Genomic DNA, 24271 nt, shown 5'->3' with positions numbered 1-24271 from the left:
GTTGAAAAATTTTTAAGTTTGTGGGCTAGGGTTATGTTTAGTTTGGGCTTGTAAAAGTTTTTGGTTTGTTGGGTTTTTATTCTAATTGCCTGGGCCCGGGCGAAAATTGGGTCTTACATACATTATAATTCATTTACCAATTAACCTTTAATAATAATAATTTCTAACTTATATGCTAAGGTCATTCTTGTCAAATACCTCCCACTAGAATTAATAATGGTCTATTTGCCACATAAAGCCTTTAAATTAAAAGAACAACTATTATTCGGCCCTATTGAATTTAACCCTTAAATTTTCATTTTATGTGATTAAATCCTTTCATTTAATCAGACACTTAAACGATAAAATTAAAATACGAAAATTTCACGCAAGCAAATTCACACATAATAGACATGGAAAATAATATTAAAATATTTTTCTAATTCGGATTTGTGGTCCCGAAACCACTGTCCGACTAGGGTTTAGACCGGGCTGTTACATATATATACCTTAATACATATATCAAATATACTCACACCACATACTTAAGTGTCAAAAATTCATAATTCAGACACTACCATGACCATATATATACCTTACCTTATAAGTACTATCCATAAAAGATTAAATGATGATCAAAATATAATCAAGCCATAACTCAACCAGAACCTAACATAGATACAAAATGCTTAAGCCATTTTCGCATGGCTTTAATACATACATTTTCTAAAATAAGTTATTTCCCAACCAACCTATACATGCCATAATTTCAAAAGAGATTTCAGCTTATAAAATACCGTAGTTGGTCGATAGTGTGATAGACTTTACTGACGATCCCCGAGCTCGTAACTACTTCAAGATCTATAAAACAAAGGTACACAAATACAAATACACAGTAAGCTTTATAAAGCTTAGTAAGTCGTAAGCATAATTAATATTTAACTAGTAAGAACTAAAGGCGCATAGTTAATATACAAAGATATAGTAACGACCTAAAATCCGTGGGCACCAAAAAAGTACATTATCGGGCCTCCGTCTTACTAAAGTGAGTCATAAATAATTATTAGAAGTAATTATGAGTTTAGTTGAGTGCTTAATTAGGTATTAATTAGGTGAATTTAGTCTAATTAAGAATAATTACAAAAAGGGATCGAATTGAATAAAGAGTGAAAATATAATTATAGAAAGTAAAAAGGGCTAAAATGGCAATTAAGCCATTTAGCAAAGTTGAGGCGGCATAAAGGGAATAAAATCTAAGATTTTATTTTTTTTAATTATATAATTAATGATATTGAATTATAATTTATATTATATTAATTTATGATAATTAAATTATAATGATATTATATTATTAAATAAATCAAAATATGCCAATTGTATGGATATGATAAAATTTTAAGTAAAAGATATTTACTAATTAAATTATTATATTAAATTGTTGTTGTAATTATTATTATTGTTATATTATGGAATAAATTAAGAAAAGATAAATGTAAGGTGTAAAAATTATACATGTGTCATGCATATATTTATACACTTGTAAAATAAATATATAATTACTTAAAATTTAAGTATAAAGATATTTATAAATATTAATTAATTAAATATAAAATAAATAAGTAAAATGGTGCCAAATGTAGGATGATAAAGTTGTACAAATGTAGCAAAGTATGTATATACACTTGTGTTATAATTAAATGATTATTAATAAATTAAATATAAAGTAAAGAAATAAAAAAACAAAGCAAAAGAAAAGACAGAAACAGAATAGGCAAGGGACGAAACAGAGAAGAAATATGGGAGAAAGAAAGAAAGGAAAAACTAGGGTTTAAGGTTTTAAAGCTTTAAAGGTAAGTCAATCAAGTCCTTTTCTTTTAATTTAGATGTTTTAGAAATCTTAGAACAAAGTTTTGTTGAATTTAAGTTGAAATTTTGAAAGTTAATAGATTTTTTAGTAGGGTTTATGTTGAATAAATGATGGAATTGAGGGTTTATTTGATAGAAATTTTGATTGGAATTGAATAAAGGATTGAATTGTAAACTAAACTATAATTTTGAGTTTTAGGGATTAAATTGAAATAAATTTGAAATTATGAAAATATGATAAAAATTAGCAAGAAATTGAGTAGCAAAAAGGTATGAATTGAGAAAGAAAAATACATAGGTTTAGTTAGGATTAAATTGGAGTTAAAGTAAAAGGTAGATAAAAATTTCAGCAATTAAATTGTGCTGTGCTAATGATTGTGAAATTATATTTATGTTTATTTATTGTTTGTTTGTTTGCTAATATTCATGAATATTGTTTGCGAATATGTTCATTATATATTCATGAATATGTTCGTTTAACTTAAACAAACGAATATAAATACACATAATTTTAAATAAACGAACACGAACAAGCATTTTGAAATTCTTAACGAATACAAACTGAACACAAACAAGCTTAAAAATAAAGAAACGAACATAAATAGAGATTCATTCGTTCAAGCTCGATTCATTTACAGCCCTAAGAACATATCCTAAATCCAAGCTCGATTCGTTTCCTTTCCCAAATTTTTTTCTCTTTCCCCAACTCGTGAACGATTAGTCATTTCTGCCACAAGTGGACAATGGTCAGTAAGCGTCGCTCATCTCTCTCCCTCTACCCCACCTACCACGTTACGGCTCCTCATAAATTTATTTTGTATTAAATGATGGTATATGATCTTTTTTTACTAAGTTTTTTCATAACTTGAATATTAGTGCCGCATCTCTCACACCTTCCACCGTTAAAATATATATTTTTTATCTCATATCATGTTGTAATGATGTTTTGATGATTAAGTCAAAAAAAACATGTTGCCATATTTTCCATGCTCTCCACCCCTAACACTGTAGAAAACATACCACTTTAGTAAATAATTGTATTGGCATACCATTATGGTATTTAATTATTTATTTTATATTACCCAGGTAAAAAAGCCACAATATTATTTAACTATATGAACAATATAATAGTTTTGACTTTTAACTTTAAAAAAGATAAACATTTATCAAAATGACGTAATAACTCGAATTGTGTATTTCATATTTGAGTTAAACTGAAAATTTTGATTTTTTTTATTCGAGTTAATCCAAATAACTCAAATTATTTAAATCAAAATTTAATTTTTTATCGATTTTTTTGATCGAATCAAATTTTACTCATCTTTATATTGTAATATAAAAAAATAAACTCTTATATTCGCAAGGGCTTCAAATGAAGTTGGGCAGTGCTATCTGAGGCGTAGTACCAATAAAGGCCCATTTCTGAAATTATTTATGGAAATGGGTTGCTTCTAAAAATAATTATAGGTATGGATTGAAAATCCAAAAGCGCATTGACAAGGACATGTTTTTCCTCGTGTCAGGCAAAAATCCGCTGACGTTGATGCAATATTTTGAAAATTTATGAGAATATGTCTATATAAAGACCCAAAGTGGCAACACTATTTTTTTGTATGCCACCAATTAATGTGGAAATAAAACTTACAAAACATATCTTTATGTAGACCCAAAGTCTCATTTACCTTATTTTCTTAAACAATGTGGGATGTAAGATATATGTTTATATAGATTCATGAATAAGTTTATAGCTTATTCCTAGATAGTGTGGAACTTTTTCCTCTTTTAACTAACAACTTAATGCTACACTATATTTTATATCTTTTTACAAAACAATTTCTATTTTTTTATTTTTTTAAATTTTTCTCGTATTATAAAATTACCTTTTGAGGTTTTTAATCCTGTTGCATTTTAGAATTGTTAGCATATACAAAACGACCATGATAAAAAAAGAAAAAGAAATACAATTTGCACATATAAAACTTATACATGCAATAATCTTCTATTCATTTTTAAATGTTCGAAGTTAATATTAATGCAATTCTATTTTTAAAAAAATAATTTTCCATTATTTCAATTTAGAAGTTATACATAAAATATAATAATTATTTTTCATATTTTTATATCTAGATTATATTACATTAGTAGTCACTTAACTATGATTTTTTACTACTGAATTATAAAAACTTACAAAATGATCACTCAGCTATTAGTATTATTTTTTGGCCGCTCAATTATCTTGAATTTTGAGATATGTAGCAACAACAACAAAAAAGAAGAAGACAAATTTGAATAATTGAATGACAATTTTGTAACTTTTCATAAACAGATGATTCAAAAAAACATAATTAAATGACTATTTTATAACATTTTATAATTAAGTGATAAAAAAATTTTAAATATATATATTTTATTTAACTATACTCATTAATTTTTTAATCTAAAAAAATTTAAAAAATAGAGATATCAATTTTTTAAAATTACAAAAAATACTATCTGAGTACCAAACAATTCTAAAATGCAACAAGATTAAAGATCTCAAAAGATAATTTTATAATATGAGAAAATGTTAAAAAAATATAAAAAAATAGAAATTATTTTGTAAAAAAATATAAAATATCGTGTAGCCTTTAGTCTTATATTGTTAGTTAAAAGAGGATGGAATCCCACGTTGTCTAGGAATAAGCTGCAAGCCTATTCATGACTCTATATAAAAATTTGTTCTGTAAGTTTTATTTTTCACATTAATTGGTGACACCAAATAACTAAAAAAAGCAATGCTATTACTTTGGGTCTTTATATAGACTTATTCTCGTAAATTTTTTTAAAAAATTAGTCTATTATTGTAATATTTTAAAAATGACATTTATTAAAAAATCAATTTGAAGTATGTCCATCAGCACTTTTTTTTTAGTTTTCGTAAATAATTTTGGAAATGGGTATTGTCGAAACCATTTTTTATTTTCTAAAAAAATGGGAATCGATTTTAAAAATGGAGTGGGAGTCGCCACCAATCTTTCATTGTGGTGTGATTGGATCACCTTGAAAATAATTTTAGGTCTGCGAATTTTGAGAAAATAGGTTCGGGAGTCGGTTACGCACGAGGAAGGGTAAGCACCCTCGTGACGCCCAAAATTGGTACCGAATTGATTGTTTAATGTCTTAATGTCGAAATTTTGAAAAGATTTTAAAATATGATTCTTTTATCTTGAATAAAATGAATGAGATGATAAGGCTCACTTATTTCAAAGAAATAAAATGTCGCATTCAGTAAGTTAGAGTGCAACATTTCGAATCCTCAAAATTAAGTTTATCTTTTGACTTTTAAAACCTATGCATTTTGAGAAGGATATCTGATTATTTGGGTCAATCGAGAAATCAGAATCCAGTAAGTTAGGGTTCAATTTCTTGACATTCCTAAACATCGAATATTGTCTTTATTTTAAAATCCTTAACTCGAGATAACAAAATGTCATATCCAGAAAGTTAGGATCCAACATTTTGAAATCCCGAAAAGCTTTATTTAGAAATCATAAGGTTTTATTACGAAAGAGATATTTGGCTATCTAAATTCATCAGAAAAAATTGAAGCCCAGTAAGTTAGGGCACAATTCTCTCGAGAATCATAAATAGCAGGTATTTTGACAAATTGCGAAATAAGATGATTCTAATGCTTCTATTGAAACACGGTAAAAAAAACGCAGTGATTAAACGAACAATGAATCATGCAAAATTTGAATAGTAAATATATACTAATGAGTGATGAACAATAAATCAATAAATACAATAACAATAGTTTTAATCATGCATTATGCCAATATCAACATCAACATTCAAAAATTATTAGTTTAAAAGGAAGATAAAATGTAACTTATAAAATAAAAATGAGAATAAATAAATTTAGGATTTAAAAATATACACAAGATTATACAAAAAAAAGTAATTAATATGAAGATTTTAAACGATTTGATAATAGAACTAAAAAACAAATAAAATGTTTGAATGAATTTTAACGAAAGAATTGTAAGAAAAAATGAATAAATCTTAAAAATTAGTATATATATACTTTGATTTACATAAGTAAAAAAATCTTAATGTAAATAATAGCATATATAGTCATAATATATGTAAAAATTAAAATAAGTAAAATAGAATAGCAAATTTAAAAGGTATAGAATATTTGTGCATAAAAATAAGTAAAATTTACAATTTGAAATTAATAGCATATCATTTATATACATCTGTATACTAAAAATAATTCAATATTATATATAAATATATATATGGATAAACATGAGATATTATTATGAAAAATTTTGAAGCTAAATGTGTATATATACATATATGAATTTTAAAAATATATATATATAAGTTATACTAAGATAATATAAAATGTATATGATAAAATATTTGTGAAAATAAGTAATAAAAACATAAAATAATATCGTATAATAAAATAAAAGGTTCTATGTAATAAGATTAAGTAAAAAAACTAATAATAATAATAATAATAATAATAATAATAATAATGAAAATATTAAACTAATTAAAAAGAAACATACAACACAAAAAGGATTAAATTGCAACTAAAACGAAATTAATCAGAAAAAAACATAAATAAACAAAGTAGGGGCCAATGTGCAATGCTCGAATAACATGGGGGACTGAAACAAGAAATATCATGTCCCCAAAACGCTGCGTTGCATAAGGACCGGAATGAAATTCGCAGGAACTTACGCAATCCAATTTAAAGAAGGAACATAAACTAGTTTGAAATCAAACGCAAACAAGGAGGACTTGGAGCGCAAAAAGACCTGAAAGGCCGGATGCGCGGATCCTTCCCCGGGTCAGGTCTTCGAGCGGGTTGCAGGCCTTTAACGACCCCATTTTGAAACCATAGCATTGGCGTCAAACGACGTCGTCTTATGTTGCTTAAAACCCAAAAAAACCTAAAGTATCAGCAGCCCTCTTTTATTTTGAAAGAAAGCCTAAGGCAGAGAGGCCCTCCCCCATGCGCCGCTTCAACATCAATCGACAGTGGCCTTCCGAACCCCATGCACGACTCCAATTGCGACGGAGAGAGCACAAGGCCGGTCACCAGGTATGTTCCTCACTCTTCTCTCTTCTTTTTCTATATTTCTCTTCTTCGTATAAAAAATAAAACAAAACAGTAAAGAAATGCAGAAAAAAATGGCGAATCACCTTTTCGAATATGCTTTTTTTTGAATATTTTTTTATTCAATATCTGTGTATGCGTAAAATTTTACAGTATTCCAATGGCTCTTTTATAGCCAGATTTACAGAAAAAATAAAACAAAATAAATAAAATGAAATTCCCTCAAATCCCATCTGTTATTCGTTGCTGCTTGCTTTCGTCTGTATTTGCAGGTATTCGGCCAGCCTGGAACAACAGACAGAGGCAAATCCATGTGAAGAAGATGCACGCGCATGATGGTGATGCACGCGCAAGGTCTGGGCCTGAGAGATTCGGGTTTAGAAAATTGGGTTTGGGGTCTATTAGTTGATTCAGGTTTAGGGTCTGTTTAGGTTTGGCTGATTCGGGCTTGTAATGGGTTTATTGTTGGTATTTGGGATTTGTAATACTGGACATTAAAAAAAGAAAGACTGCTATTGGTTTTTTTTGGTTTTTGGTTTATTTGTGTTCGTGCTTTTGGGCCCGGGCAAATTGGGCCTATTACAGGTATTACTATGGCCTACTATCTGAGTGGAAGGTGACGCATCGGGTGTGCACGTGAATGGATGGGTCGACTTGCGGGATTTTTACCCAAATATATTTAAAAAATTAAATACCGAAATAGGTTGTCAGATAGATTAATTACCGAAATGGTATGTTTTTTTTAATCGCTCTTATTTGACAGGCTCAAATAACTTTTTTATATTAAAAAAATTTAATCGCGCCTATCTGATAGGCTCTAATCAATTTTTTATATTAAAAAAATTTTAATCGCACCTATCTGACAGGCGTGAATCAATTTTTTTGTTTAAATAAAATATTATTTTTTTATTTTTATTAAAAATATTTAAATATATATACAGGTAAAAATATTGTCAACGGGTCAAAATACGGGTAAAAAAGGGTGTCAACGGGTCAAAATACGGGTAAAAAGGGTCGCGCCTGTCAGATAGGATTAAAATGTTGATTAAATTTGTTGTTATATAATTTTATAGGTTGTTTGAAATAAACTACTCGGGTATGTATCTATTTCTATTTTTTTAATTCGTATGTTTTTATGTTTAGATAGTTTATTTCAAACAACCTATAAAATTATATAACAACAAATTTAATCAACATTTTAATAAATCCATAAAAATTGTTAAATAAATAAAAAATCAAATAAAATTGATTCGCGCCTGTCAGATAGGCGCGATTAAAAAAATGCCATTTCGATAATTAATCTATCTGACAACCTATTTCGGTGTTTAATTTTTTTTAATTAATATATTTGGGTGACAAACCCAAATCCGTTACAAATGCGTGTTAAGTAGGGAGAATCAACGGAGAAGAATGCGACAGCGTGCACACCTTTCAATTTCTTTTTTGTTGATTGGGGAAATAATTGAGATAATGATGTTTTTCTTTTTCTTTATATTTTCATTTTAGTATTTCTTTATATATTAAAAAATATCATTGCAGAATCCATCCACTGCCTCCTTATAAAAGAAAAAGAAGAGTGGCAGCCTATTTACAAAGCCATCCTTGTAATATCGTATTTGCACCCATTAGCCTGTCCCTCATGGAATCCCATCTTGAGAAACAAAATAGAGATGTACTTCAAAAATCTTTAAAAGAGATGATATCTACTCTCCCTAAAGAGATTTGTTGGGGTCTTCGTGAAGATCAATATCTATATCAATATCAATATCAATATCAACGAGAATAAATTGTAAAGTAAACAAAATAGGTTATGTGAATTTGAAAGTTTAAAAGAGAATACAAATGAAGTGTGACGATATAAAAAGTGAATGTGTGGGAAAATTTCAAATTACATTAAATATTTTATAATAAGGACTAAATTGTAAAGTGTACAAAAGTTTATGTGTGCAATAAAGTATTGTGTTAGGAAGTTTAAATGGAATGTTAAGTGTTAGTGAATTAGTTGCAAAATCAAGTTAAAGATTGAAATCAATAGGATAAGGTAAGAACATCAAGATTTCAATATATTTTTTAGTTTGATATTATTGAATAAGTATGAAATTGATGTTAAAGTAGAGTTTTATTATATAAGATTCTATGTTCTTGATATGTTAGTGAAGGGAAATAAGAGGAAGTGATGGGAAATATTGTAGAGAAAGGAAAGGAGGGTGTTATAAAAATTTTATGGTAGGAAGATATGTGATTCTAGTTTCAGATAAAATTACCGGATCTCAATTCGGAGTTCTGTATCTCAAGATATAATTAATTTAGTGACTATGACATCAAGTGAACAGCCTGTTATGAGTATACAAGTAAATAGTGGCATTATGTATATATCAAAGATGTAGAATGGAGTGGAGGAGGAGGAAAAATATATGTGAATATTCAGCTAATATGAATTTATTTTAAAAATAGCTAATTTACATGTTTTCTTTTACTTTTTTTATTATTAATTTTTTTACTATTCTTTTAAAATTAAAAACAAAACGAAAAAGAAAATAGAAAGGGAAACTTACCTGTCCCGTAAGCCCGTCACCGGAGACCATCTTCGGTGTTGGAATCGGACGGAAAGGGGTGCGAAAGACCCCTCCTTTTTCATCTTTTTCGGGCTAGGAGGGCCTGGTTTTCGTGTGTGCTATGAATCGAGGCTGAAAGGCTTCTTTTGCGCAGCGCCGGCCACCATCCACGGTGGCGCTACGACGGTGGCGCTGAAGCCGATAGCCATGGCTCGATAGAGACCTGAGAGAGAGACCTTTGCTCTCTGTTTTTTTTTTTAAAAGAAAGGCGAAACTTAAATTTTTTGGGATTTTTTTTATATTTATAATAAGCTTGAAACGGCGCCGTTTAAGCCCCCATGACCCGCGCGAGATCCGACCCGCTCCAGGGGGATCCGCGTGTTTTTCATAAAATGGGCTATTTTGCAATAGGTCCCTCCGCTTTTGCGGTTTGCTTCAATGTGGTCTTTTGTTTTTTTTTCTGATTTCAGCCTGTGGATTTTGCTTCTATTCCGATTTGGTCCTTAGACCAAGTGCTGCTCCTGGTTGAAACACAGCGTTTCAGGATTGGGAAATATTTCCCCACAGGTCCCTCATGCTTTAAGCGTGTTCCACTTTGGTCCTGCATTATTCCTTTTGTTTATTTCATATTTAAATTCCGAAGTTCGTTTAAAGTTTTAATTTAGTCCTTTTGTATTTTGTTTGTTTTCTTATTAAATAATAAATTTGATGTTATACTGTTATCATTAATTATTATTGCTATTATTTGCTCGTTTATATCTTTAAAACTTCAAATTTTATCATATATATGTATATACTTATTTTTATTTTGTATCTATATATCTATATACATATTTTTATAAATATATACACATACCTATATATTTTTTTTACATTTTCATAAAGTTTTTATATACATACATATTCTTATGTACCCATACGCATATTCTTTATATTTTATAATTCTAGGATACGTACATATATATATATACATATACATATTCTATAGTTTTATTTATTACTGTAGTTTCATTTGGTGTTCATTCATTTACATGCTCATTATTATTATTACTTATTTAAGTGCTTTAATTTTTATTTGTTCATTTACTTTTATTTGTGTATACATTATTGATTTCTTTTTATTATGTATATGCTATCTTATTATCTATCTTTTCCTATTTGTTTGTTTTATCTTACTTGCATTATCATCATTATTTTACATTCGATTTTATTAATCGGGTTCGTCAAAAAGCAGAAAATTTCAAAATAAAAATAATACTCGATATTTAGGATCTTCGAGAATCCAGCCCTAACGTATTGGGTTCCGATTTCCTTCTTTGAATCTAAACAATCGCAACTCTTTTTTTTATATAAAACATGACTAAAAGCTCGTCATTGGGAATTCAATACGTCATGTCCTAATGCATTGGATATGATACGCTGTTTTCTCGAGACAAGTATTTTTCATAAATGCAATATTCAAGGTTCAATTTTTTGAGAAAATTGTACCCAACGCGTTGGGTAGCAATTCTTTCACATGACTTAAACAATTGAACACCCTTTTAAATTTTACTTTGCAAGTTTTCAGACTAGTTCATTTCTGAAGAGGTAAAATATCGTGCCCTAACGCATTGGGTGTGACATTTTCTCTTTCTGAAATGAGAAGGTCTTAACTTGTAACTTGATTTATATAAGTTTTTAAAACAAAGGATCGTATTTTAAAATTCTTCAAAGTTTTCAATTTTTGACATTAAGACATTAAGTAATCAACTAGGTACCAATTTTGGGCGTATCGAGGGTGCTAATTCTTCCTCGTGCGTAACTGACTCCCGAACCCATTTTTCTGAATTTCGTGGACCAAAATCGTTGTTTTAATAAAATTAAATCGTTTATTAAAAACAACCACTTTTCGAGGTGATCCGATCACACCTCATCAAGAAGGATCGGTGGCGACTCCCGTTTTCGTTTTCATTTTTCAAAACCCAAGTCGACCCAGTTTTATCCAAAAAATGGTGTCAACAAACAATATTTTGAGGCTTGTTTATTAAACGAACTAAACACGAACAAAGCTTGTCTTCACTTATGTTAATGAACAAGCTCATTTATGTTCATTTGAAACTTGTTTAATAGATCATTTAAAGCTCGTTTAATAAATCATTCAAAGCTTGTTTATTGTTCCATTGGTATAAATTAATAAAATTATTGTGGTTTGTGTGCTTATTTTTTTAGTTACAATATAATTATTAATATTTATATTTGATTATTTTATATTTAAAAAATTATATATGTTTATTGTTTGTTTGTTTGTTTGCTAATATTCATGAATATTGTTTGCGAATATGTTCTTTATATATTCATGAACATGTTCGTTTAACTTAAAAAAAAGAATATGAATACACATAATTTTAAATAAACGAACACGAACAAATATTTTGAAATTCTTAACGAACACAAACTGAACACAAACAAGCTTAAAAATAAACAAACGAACATAAATAGAGATTAGTTCGTTCAAGCTCAATTTATTTACAGCCCTAAGAACATACCTTAGATCCAAGCTCGATTCATTTCCTTTCCCAAATTTTTTTCTCTTTCCCCAACCCGTGAATGATCAGTCATTTTTGCCACGGGCGAACAAGTGGTGTCGCTCATCTCTCTCCCTCTACCCCACCTACCACGTTACAACTCCCTATAAATTTATTTTGTATTAAATGATCGTATATGATCTTTTTTTACTGAGTTTTTTCATAACTCGAATATTGGTGCCGCTTCTCTCACACCCTCCACCCTTAAAATGTATATTTTTTTACCCCATATCATTTTCTAATGATGTTTCGATGATTAAGTCAAAAAAAAAAATGGTGCCACATTTTCCATGCTCTCCACCCTTAATGTTATTGCAAACGTACCATTTTGGTAAATAATTATATTGGCATACCAATATGATATTTAATTATTTATTTTATATTACCCAGGTAAAAAAGTCACAATATTATTTAACTATATGAACAATATAATAGTTTTGACTTTTAACTTCAAAAAAGATAAACATTTATCAAAACGACGTAATAACTTGAATTGTGTATTTCATATTTGAGTTAAACGACGTAATAACTTGAATTGAACATGAACAATATTTTGAGGCTCGCGAACTAAACACGAACAAAGCTTGTCTTCATTTATGTTCATGAATAAGCTCGTTTATGTTCATTTGAAACTTGTTTAATAGATCATTTATTAAATACAAATTACCTTTTGAGGTTTTTTACCATAATAAAAAAAGAAAAAGAAATACAAATTGCACATATGAAACTTGTACATGCAATAATCTTCTATTAAAATGTTCGAAGTTAATATTCATGCAATTCTATTTTTTAAAATAATTTTCCATTATTTCAATTTAGAAGTTATACATAAAATATAATAATTATTTTTCATATTTTTATCTCTAGATTAAATTACATTAGTAATCACTTAACTATAATTTTTTTACTATTGAATTATAAAAACTTACAAAATGATCACTCAGATATTAGTATTATTTTTTGGTCACTCAATTATCTTGAACTTTGAGGTATGTAGCAACAAAAAAGAAGAAGAAGACAAATTTGAATAATTGAATGACAAATTTGTAACTTTTCATAAACAGATGATTCAAAAAGACACAATTAACTGACTATTTTATAACATTTTATAATTAAGTGATAAAAATCAACTTTAAATATTTTTTTTTATTATTTTACTATCTGAGTACCAAACAATTCTAAAATGCAACAAGATTAAAGATCTCAAAAGATAATTTTATAATACGAGAAAATGTTAACAAAATATTAAAAAAATAGAAATTATTTTGTAAAAAAATATAAAATATAATATAGTCTTTAATCGTAGATTGTTAGTTAAAAGAGGATGGGATCCCATATTGTCTAGGAATATGCTGCAAGCCTATTCATGACTTTATATAAAAATTTGTTTTGTAAGTTTTATTTTTCACATTAATTGGTGACACGAAATAATTAAAAAAAAGCAGTGCTATCACTTTGGGTCTTTATAGAAACTTATTTTCGTAAATTTTTAAAAAAATTAGTCTATTATTGTAATATTTTAAAAAATGACATTTATTAAAAAATGAATTTGAAGTATGTCCATCAGCACGTTAATAATTTTGGAAATGGATCTTACTATGGCCTCCTATCTGAGTTGAAGGTGAGGCATCTTGGAGAATCAATGGAAAATCAATTTAATCAACAACGTGCAGACTGCGCAATTCCATTTTTGTTGTCTGGGGAAACTGAGATAGTGATGTTCTTCTTTTTAAATTGGAGCACAACATATTTTAAAATTTTCGATCCATAACGATAATTATTTTAAGTTGAAGGTGAAGCATGGATGGGTCGACCAGCTCTGCCCTGTCTTCGAGTACTTACAAATGCGTATTAAGTAGGCGACAGCGTGCAGACTGCGCAATTTCATTTTTGTTGATTGTTTATCTTTCCTTCTTTGTTATATATTAAAGAATACGATTCCATCCAGAGTACGGCACTGACCGCCTCCCTATAAAAGAAAAAGAAGAGTGGCAACCTATTTACAAAGCAACCCTTGAAATATAGTATTTGCACTCATTAGCCTGTCCCTCATGGAATCCCATCTTGAGAAACAAAATGGAGATGTGCTTCAACAATCTTTCAAAGAGATGATATCTACTCTCCCTAAAGAGAATCGTTGGGGTTTTCTTGAAGATTATTATCAATATCAAGGTTTTTGGATCTCCCCGTCTTTTCTACAAGGAGCGTTGTCAGCTCAACAACAATTCCAAGCTCAACCCACTGATGTCATCCTTTGTAGCTCTCTAAGAACAGGCACAGGCTGGTTAAAATCCCTCACTTTCGCCACTATTACAAGAACTTCATACAATGATTCCACCACCCCTTTACTTCACACGCTGCCTCATGATGTTGTGCCTTTCTTGGAGTTCGATCATTCCCAGTTTTCTGCTAATCTACATCTTGGAATTCCTCTTTTAGCCACTCATCTTCCTTATTCCTTCTTACCCAGATCTATAATTGATTCTGGTTGTAAAATTATTTACATTTGCAGGGACCCCAAAGATACATTTGTTTCATTGTATCATTTCATTGCAGGGCACTGCAAATCCAAAAATGCTCAACCCATTCAACTTGATGAAGCGTTCGAATTGTTTTATGAAGGTGTAAGTCCGTTCGGCCCTTATTGGGACCATGTTTTGGGGTACTGGAAAGCAAGTTTGGAACATCCAGACAAGTTAATGTTCTTGAAATATGAAGAACTGGTTGAAGATACTGTTTTGTATCTTAAGAAAATTGCAGAGTTTATGGGTTATCCTTTCTCGTCAGAGGAACAACAACAAGGGGTGCCTGAAAACATTGTACAGCTGTGCAGTTTCGACAATTTAAGTGGCTTGGAAGTAAATAAAACCGGGAAACACTGTGAAGGGCAAGGAAATTTGGAGATGGAAAATAACATTTTCTTTCGGAAAGGGAAGGTTGGAGACTGGAAGAATTATTTGACCACTGAAATGGCTCAACGTTTTGACCAACGAACAATGCAAAAGTTGAGCGGTTCAGGTTTAAGTCTCTAATTGAAGATCTATAATCTATTTATTGCTTAAACCTGATCAGAGTTCGTAATTATCTCTTTTAATAATATTACTTTCAAATAAGATCATCTTGGCCGAGATTTATAATTAGTACCAGTAGTCTCATATAAATCTATTGTACTATTTTTTGAATTTTGGAGCTCGTTGATGGAACTTCAATAATTAAATAACTTAAATAAAAGCTAAGCATAGTATAAAAAGTTTAAATAACTTAAATAAAAGCTAAGCATAGTATAAAAAGTTGTCTTCCCTATATGAATATTGTAACAAATATACAAACAGGACAGACAAATTATAAGGTAAAATCAACAATCTACTAATAACAACTCCACCTATCCCTTCTATATAATAATTAATTAATATTAGATACAAAGAAGAAAATTTGCAAAAAAAATTTCAAATCTTTTCCCCTTTGTTTTTCCACTTCAATGCCCTGTTGGAAACTCACAATTCCCATATGCTGCAATTAAAAAATAAATAAAGAAATTAGAGGTGTTTAAAAGTCGAATCGAGCGAGAAAAAATTATGAGAAAAGAATAACATACTAGGACGTTGGGTGACCACATAAGCAGCACCACCGAACTCGCATGTGCCAGTCGCACGTGTGTTCTTCTGATAATAACTATTGAAAGCGTATGAAGCATGTGCTTCGAGTGTGTTTGGGTTATAGCACGTCGCGCCAGGTTGAATAGGGCTACAATCAGCCTCACCCTCTCCGCAAGCATAATCCAACGCCGCTTGTAACTTCTTCTCATCGGCTTTCTCGTTCGCAACGCACCACGTCTGACCTACTTTTGCCTTCGATACTTCTCCGGCTACAGGAGCCAGACTCGTGTTGGTGTTGACCTGCGTTGACTCACCGGTTTTCGCCTCCTCTTTGGTTAATGGTATGGTATATACCTTTTGTTCATTAGGGTAAAATAAACCGTAATTCCTTTCGGAAGTTGGACCGGGTTTTTGATTCTCATTAAATAAAGCAAATAAATAAACGTTAAGTGGGTCTTGAGGTCTTAAAGGGGTCCCATTACCAGTCAAAACTTTCCGTACTAAATTACCATTATACGACGCCGCATTGGATTCACTAGCACCTTTTTCGTCTTGATCTCCCATTGAAGGCCAACCCGTTTCGGTCACAACCATCTTTACGTCGTCGTATTGAATAGCCGACATAGCTGCAAAAACGGCGTCGATTTGAGCTTCGAAAAGGCTAGAATATTTCAACCCGTTACCCGAATCCACTACACCCGGGTTTTCCTTAAACAAAGCATAATCAAGTGAGATTTGATCCGAATTAGCCGTATAAGCAAAAAACGGGTACGCATTAACCATTAAGTAAGACCCGGTTTGTTTCAAAAAATCCAACATGGGTTTAATCACCGGTTCAATCAATTCCGGCTTAAACGAACCGGCCGATGAAGGGTACGAGGTTTTCAAAGCACTGAAAGCTATTGGAGAAGAGATTTTAATGGCGGAATCAAGCTTGGATTTAACTAACGAAGCGTGGATGTTCTTCATCGCCGGTACGAGGTATTTGGTCGTGTTGGCCGGATCGACAAACACTTCGTTACCGACAGCTATGGCTTCGATTTTTGTCTTTGGATAAAACTTTGTTATGTTTGCTTCAACCCAGTTGTCGGCAAACGACTGATCAGCGGCGATGGATGAAAGTAGTTCATTAGGAAGTGCGACGACCACGGTTATACCGGAATCCGCTAACGCCGTCAAAACCGTCGCGTCGGTATCGTAAAGCTTCACTTTGTTTATTCCCTGTGATTTCAATAGTTCCACGACTTTTTCCGGTGACGGTAAGTTGTTTGCTACACGACCGTAGTTAATCCCGACCGAACCCGAACCTGTAATAAAAAAAGGTCAAATTCTGCTATTAGTCCTTATACTTTGCAAAAGTTACATATTTAATCCCTATACTTTTTCGAATAGAAATCTACGTACAATTGTTATTGAGTTCTCACATTTCGTTACAACTGAAATTTTAAAATTTCGGAAAACACGAACTGGACTCATCAGGCTTGTATTCAAACATTAAGAAAAGAAAAGAAAGGAGCTTCCTTTTTTGAAGCTTTAAAAGTTCATACCTGAGACAACAATGGCGGATAAGAGAACAATGATTGAAACAATAAGATAAAAAGCCTGGGAAGCCATAACCCAGAGCTTGGAACAAAACAGAGATGAAAATTTATCGAAGAAATGAATATTTTGAGGATTTGAACGCTGTTTTATAGGGGGGAAGAGTGGGGTAAGTGGGGGATTGAAAATAATGAAAAGTGGGTTAGAAATTTAATCCAACGACACCCACCAACTCGACCGTTTTTTCGTGTTTTTTTCTTTCTTTAATCTTGGATTCAGATTTAGATACGGATATAGCATCAGGACCGTACACGTGTTTTGTTATGATGATTTAGCAATCGGACGGTGATTAAAGGACGTTCATTTTTGTCTTTATATGGATGGGGGTATTTTAGCAATTATAATGTTTCTGAAAAAATGTGAAATTATTTGCTTAAGCTTTATTTTTGTTTTGTTTTGCTCTAAATTTGAACGTTAGATTAACAGCTCTTTGTCGGGGATTTTTTTTTTTTGGATTAATGTGTGTAAATTCTTCAAAAACATTCTTAATGATGGGTAATTAAAAATTAAAAAATTTAGTCCATTGACTTTTAGCTCGATTGGTATAGATATTGTTGTCAATGAAAGGAGATGTGAGTGCGTTGAAGTGTATTATCTTGCTATTGATGGGTTGGGGTGAGGTTATCGGTAGTTTTAGGCTTTGTGTCAGAAAGAATAGATATGATCAAAATCTGTAATGAGATTATTTAAAAAATATTAAAATAAAATTTATGTTTTGTTTAGTAGGAGTAGGAAAAAAATTTTACGAGGAAACAGTTTTTGAGAGATCAAAACATTAATTTATTATGTATTAATTTACGATTTCATCAATTTAAAAAAAATTGGAGGAAGGGGTATTAGTGGATTAATCTAAGTAAATTCTTCCAAAGCATTCTTAATGATGGGTAATTAAAAAATAAAGAACTTACCGATTGAGTCTTGGTTCGATTGGTATGGGTATTGATGCTAATGTAAGAGGATGTGAGTTTGAGTACGTTGAAGCGCATTATTTTCTTATTTATGGGTTGAGAAGAGGCTATGAGTAATTTTAATTATTATGTCAAAAAGAGCAGATATGATTAAAAAATTTAAAAATTAAATTTTCTTATAATTTTAATTTTAAATTTTAATCCAATCTTAACAATTTATTTTAAAATTTATTTATTATCAAACATGCTTATTTAGTTAATATCATGCTAACAGATTTAAAAAGAATAACAATTTTAGAAATTGAATCTGAACTTCGAAATCTATACAGGAACTTATCGCAGATTTTAACCACTGCGGATTTTTTAAACCCGAAAAAGATTGATTAAATGATACTTAAATATGTGAGAATTTATGGCGTAATCATAGCAAGTAGGCGAAAATTGCAAGTCAAGGAATGGCAATAAAATTTTCATTTTGTCCCCACAATACAATAAAGTAAAAGCAATTTTTTCTTAATTATACACTTAATTCACACTATAACACCTTATCTACAAACTATCTTAATCGATTGAACCATTTGTTCTATCCATTATTGCATGATTTTGATAAATATTTAAATAAATATTAGAATATGACGTGTCGGTCTGTCGGTTAAGTCTTAATTCGATTGGTATGGATATCATTGTTAATACAAGAAGACTTGAGTTCAGGTGTGCTGAAGCGCATTATTTTCATATTTATGGGTTGGGAATGAGCTATGAGTAGTTTTATATATTTTGTAAAAAAATAAATATGATCGATATGACGTATTGACGATATGGGATGATAAAATTAAAATTTTACGATTTTAGTGTCTTAAGTTCAAATGAAGGTAGTTACAAGCGTACCGGTATCATGTGTTTCAGTATATTGTTTTCAGTTTATCGATGTTTTTAAATATTTTTCATATATATATTCATAGTTTAATTTTTAGTTTCTTAATAAATTATATATATAAATATATCTCAGATACATCTATATAAATATTTATATGCAAATATAAGTTTTAAAATTATTAATTAGGTTGTATAACTTAATTTAATAATTATATTTTAAATTTAAATGTCATTATAAAAAAAATAAAAGTTAGGTTTAAAGTATTCAAACTGATGTTCGATTAACTCGTGATATCAACTCAATCAAAAATTTAAATATAATATAAGATATAATAGCATATTCATTGTAGGGTGAAATTTTAAATATATATTGAAAAATATATATTAATAACACATGAAAAATCAATTGAGTCTTATCTCGATCTTTAAGCATGTAATAAATTTTTTTAATTTTAAACATTAAAATTATAAGTAATTTAGGCAAGGATTGGGCTGGCAAGGCTCTCGGCCTCCCCTAAAATCTGTTTTTTCATTTAGGCCCTTTATAATAGTGAAAGACAAAAATGTCCTTACGTGAAACGATCATGAGTAATTTGGATGTGGCTTTGGAATTATCAATCACTGCTCCAACTCGTATCATATCTAAAAAATAACAAATTAAAATTCAAGGAAAGAAAAATATTTTCTAAAAAATTACATATTTTATCATTTTTATATGAAATTTTCAAATTTTAAGAAGATATTTAATAATCGGGTTATATCGGTGTAAAGTTGTATATTTTTGTACGATTAATAATTTAATAATCAAATCGTTGAATTTATTAATATAATTATACTTGTTATGCATGCAAATTTCCGAATCGATCCGATATTTTTATCATACCGATCTAAAATACTGCATATACATATATTAATATTTATCGAACATCTAAATTTTTAACTTGCTAAACTTGACTTATATAATCTATATGAATGAAATATTAAACATTACGGTTGAATCGTTAAACTATTAATTATACAAAAATATACATACACCGATGTAAAAAAAAGGGTAAATTTCATCGTATGTCACTAAACTATTAGTAAATTTGTATTTTGCCCATTTAACTTTACAAAAGTTATAAAATAGTTATTAAATTATTCGAAAGTTTTCATTTAAATTACAAGACTATTATTTTATTTTTTAAAAGTTTAGCTGGCGAGCTCTATGTGATAATTTGACGATTGGTATAATGGATCAGAGTACCTATCGACGAGTAGAAGAACATACCTTGGATTAAAGACGAAAGAGAACTTTCGATTGGGACAAGTGATGCGAATAGAAAAGACCATACGACAGAGATTTTTTTTTAATCGTACAAATATTAAATTAATAAAACCTTATTAATCATATTTTATACTAACAATTGGCAATTAATTAATTAATAATCAAACAATTAGGTTATAATCAAATATATTTTCCTTCTTCAAGTTGAAAGCAATCATCGGTCCGTACAAATTGAGCCGAATAAACAAAAAAAATCTTACGTTTGAACTCAATTTGGCCACAAGAAAATTAGAATGGTTCGTGGATAGAATTAGATATAAGATTATTTAATTAATAAATACAGCTATTAATATTTTAATATATTTGAACCGATAATTTTTTTGATTAATTAAATTTAATATTTTGTCGATTGAATCTTACTTCAATTAGTGCGCTAAAGTATGTTATCCTCCTATTTATGGGTTAAGGAGGGGTTATAGGTAGTTCTAAGTATTGTGTCAAAAAAATCAAATATGAAACCTATAATTTAATCCGGATTTTGATTCATGATTTTTTTATTTTTTAAATTAAATTAATATAAATTTACTTATAATATCCATTCAATGTGAAAGTGTTTAATTAATATATAAAACTTTAATAATAACCCTACTTTTTTTTTTAATTTTAGGTTACTTTTGTCAATGCATAACAGCTACTAGGTTTTCTTTTAATGGCTGAAATTATAAGTTTTCTAAAGACAACATTTTGGACTGACCATATATTATAGAGTTGCAATCTTTCACTCAATGTTGAGTTATATATGTGTCATATCCCATGCTTTTTTTTTTTCCTTTTGTGTTTATATTGGACAATAAAATTTATAAAATTTCATATATGAGATTAAACAAGTGAATTGTCGACTGAGTCTTAGTTATATTGGTATGTGTATTATTGTTAATGCGAGAGGACGAGAATTTAAATGCACTAAAGCGCATTATCCTCCTATTTATGGGTTAGGGGCTATGGGTTGTTCTAGGCATTGTGTCAAAAAAAGCAGATACAATCAGAACTTATAATTAGATTTATGTTTAAATTTATTAAATTTAACAAAAATAAATATATTTTTTTAATGGAGACCTTAGAATTTGGTGAATTTCAGATAAGAAAATTAAAAAATATTGTTTTTTTAAGAAAGAAAAATTGATTTGCTTCTCAACTCCATATTTGACTTGTTTTGAATGTTTCACACTTAAGACCCATTGTCACATTAGCCTTTGAAATTGATGTCCTTTATTTGGCAGTCTTAATAATAAAGTAATTTCATATAATAATTAATTGGTAGATAATGTTGTAGGGAATTAGGGCAGGTGAGCACTGGGGGTCCTTCAATTGATAATTTCAATGTCTAAACACAAGTAGGCACATTTTTGTTCAACAAGTTTATCTTTAAAGGGTTGGCTTCTATGTTGACTTTATTCTATATTTAATTTCTAGGTTGGCTAATTGTTCCTAATTGTAAATAATAGTATTTATAAACTTAGAGTTCGAGATGATGATGAGAAGGAAGATAGGTCATTCGCGATTTGATTTTTTGTGCATCATTGATACAGTGGGTCTCTTAGGGCTCTTGGCAATCGTTGGTCTGATGATGGTAGGGGTAGAATGTAATTTTCAGCAATTTGATCAAGTTAATGCACCACTGTAATGTTTCTGAATTCTTTTAGTGTTGCGATTACTGTAATTTTATTATTTTGCAGACATGACACTTATGCATCAATTTGTAAGGACTTATTTATCAATTGTACTATGCGCCATATTTTTATATTATTATTAATAGTTTCTATTAATGATAGTATTTTCTTTTAAGAATTTTTTTTAGTTGGTTTAATGATAAGGTTGAACCTCATGTGTTAGCCTCATGGTCAGGGTATTCACTGCCTCAGGTGTGGCCTAGGTTCAAGTCGCATTATTATTAGAGCCTCTGCCCTCTTCTTGTAATTCACCGAAAAAAATTTGTTAGAATTTTAAGTTATTAGATTCGAGTTCCCGTCTTATGTAAATCATTTGTGGATTCTATTTATACGTTTATAATAATAATTATTCGAGTGTGTATTATTTTCGTTTATAATTCATATTTTTAAAGCAATTTCAACATATTCATTTGAACATATGTGAAACTTTGAGTTTAGATGACATATGTTTAGGTGGCTAATCTTTTTAATTATTAAATTAATTGATACAATAAATATTGGTTGATGATTATTTAATTAATATTTTAAAATTTTTTTAATATATTATTTTCTGAATTAAAAAATATTTGATTATGTGTTACTTAATTATGATTGATCCATGGCCTCAAATGAGATATTACAAAATTGCTCACATCATAAGCATTTGCAATTTTGTATGAAAAAATTTTCATATGAGTTTTTGTGATAGATATATTTTTTTAGTATTTTGTGATCTAGAAATTAATTTATTATATTTTTAAATAGTTTTTTAAGAAATTAATTTCAATTATTTTTCAAAAATGAAAAAAAATTAAATTCCAATAAGGCAAGTGTGGTACCTTAACAAAAAAAAAAAAGAGTAGTACCGAAGAGTTTATGGGCAAAACGACTCGGGTATCAAACCCTTTTGGAAAAAGGGTATGGTACTACCTAAGAGTGTGGTACCCAATATTTTCTTGTTAAATGCTTTTGGTTTCATGCTATTTAAGTTTTCTTATATAAAAATCTCAACTTTCATATTTTTCTTAGACTATACTTTCATGGTTACCTTGTTTTCCTTTGTTATATTTATTGTCTTCACTTTAAGTAACTAAAGCTTTAAGGAGGTTGGTTGATGGATATGTGGATAAACTAAAATCTTTGGACAAATGACTAAATCGTAACAAATTGGATGAATTTGAATAGAACTAAGACTGTAGGTAGTGACGCCCTTAAGGGAATAACAAGATAAACTGAGACCGAGAGAAATGTTGTCCCTCACTCGTTCGTTAGTCCCGGATTAACTGGCGAGATCAAGAGAAAAACTGGATTTAATTCATCTAAATCGATGAATCGATAGATAAAATGGAGTCACTTGATAATATAAGCGATTTATGTCCTTATTTTGAGATTTGGTGAACCACATCGAAGTTAACCAACCCTCATTAGTTATTTGCTGGATAGTCCCGTTAATTTACATTTTTTGCAATTTAGTCCTTAGAGTGGAATATTTAATTTTCTTGCAAAATCTTATTTTATAAATCAACGTACTATAAAATTATATTAATAGCCACTTAGACTTATTGTACATGCATGCTAATCATTGCTCAATTGCCTCTTCCTTTAGGTTGGATCATTGGAATACTTTGGTGTTTTATTGTAACACTAAATATTATAACTGACATTGTACGCTTGTAGTAAAACTAGAATTCAAAAATATTTTCATAAATTCAGTGTTTTAATGCGCATGCGCGTAGCAAGTCAGAAACCCAGTGACCTTTGAATTGAACCGAATTGACCTGTTTGACCAAAAATCAATTAGGTATAGGTCTGAAAAATAGTATTGGATTAGTTAAATCGCAAATAGGTATGGACCAACCAAATAACTGAAAAATCGATTAAATCAGATTTTTTAATTTTTTTTACTTTTCATATTTTTAATCATTTTTTAACCTAACCAATTGGATCTATTGAACTGATAATCTGACTTATTCAACCATCAATTCAATTCTAAAAACACCGGGAAATCAAACTTTTGTGGGGCTTATTCATATAATGGACAATAAATTTGAGGGTAAAATATACTAACAGTCACTCAACTTTTAACTCAGTCGCTCAACTTTAAAAAAATAATAAATCAGTCACTCACATTATCAAAAAGTGACAAATTGTCACCCACTAACATTTTTCATTATAGGCTTAACAAGGCAGGTAACATAATTAATTAACTAGCTGACATGACCAGTTAACTTGCCACGTT

At 29.4% G+C, this 24271-nt stretch overlaps 2 protein-coding genes and 1 long non-coding RNA gene across 3 annotated transcripts; 2 read left to right on the top strand and 1 right to left on the bottom strand.

The window, feature by feature from the left end:
- The first annotated feature begins 6816 nt into the window (after window positions 1-6816).
- LOC121216995 (uncharacterized) lies at window positions 6817-7481 on the top strand. Its single transcript, XR_005913195.1, has 2 exons — window positions 6817-6943; window positions 7231-7481. It is a non-coding gene; the product is annotated as an uncharacterized lncRNA (long non-coding RNA).
- Window positions 7482-14128: 6647 nt separating this feature from the next.
- Window positions 14129-15109, top strand: LOC107902195 (flavonol sulfotransferase-like). The gene has a single exon (XM_016828417.2). The coding sequence runs from the start codon at window positions 14129-14131 to the stop codon at window positions 15107-15109; it is 981 nt and encodes a 326-aa protein (XP_016683906.2).
- Window positions 15110-15358: 249 nt separating this feature from the next.
- LOC107903471 (glucan endo-1,3-beta-glucosidase 12) lies at window positions 15359-17452 on the bottom strand. Its single transcript, XM_016829529.2, has 3 exons — window positions 17221-17452; window positions 15673-16980; window positions 15359-15587 (listed from the first exon to the last, which is right to left on the bottom strand). Exons 1-3 carry the CDS (start codon window positions 17285-17287, stop codon window positions 15553-15555), a joined length of 1410 nt encoding a protein of 469 aa, XP_016685018.2. The 5' UTR covers window positions 17288-17452; the 3' UTR covers window positions 15359-15552.
- Between the last annotated feature and the right edge of the window lie 6819 nt (window positions 17453-24271).

Source organism: Gossypium hirsutum, chromosome D05 (assembly GCF_007990345.1).
Source record: "Gossypium hirsutum isolate 1008001.06 chromosome D05, Gossypium_hirsutum_v2.1, whole genome shotgun sequence".
In the NCBI taxonomy this organism is placed as follows: domain Eukaryota; kingdom Viridiplantae; phylum Streptophyta; class Magnoliopsida; order Malvales; family Malvaceae; genus Gossypium; species Gossypium hirsutum.
The sequence above is the reverse complement of the archived record's forward strand: the minus strand, read 5'-3'. Positions and strand labels throughout refer to the sequence as shown.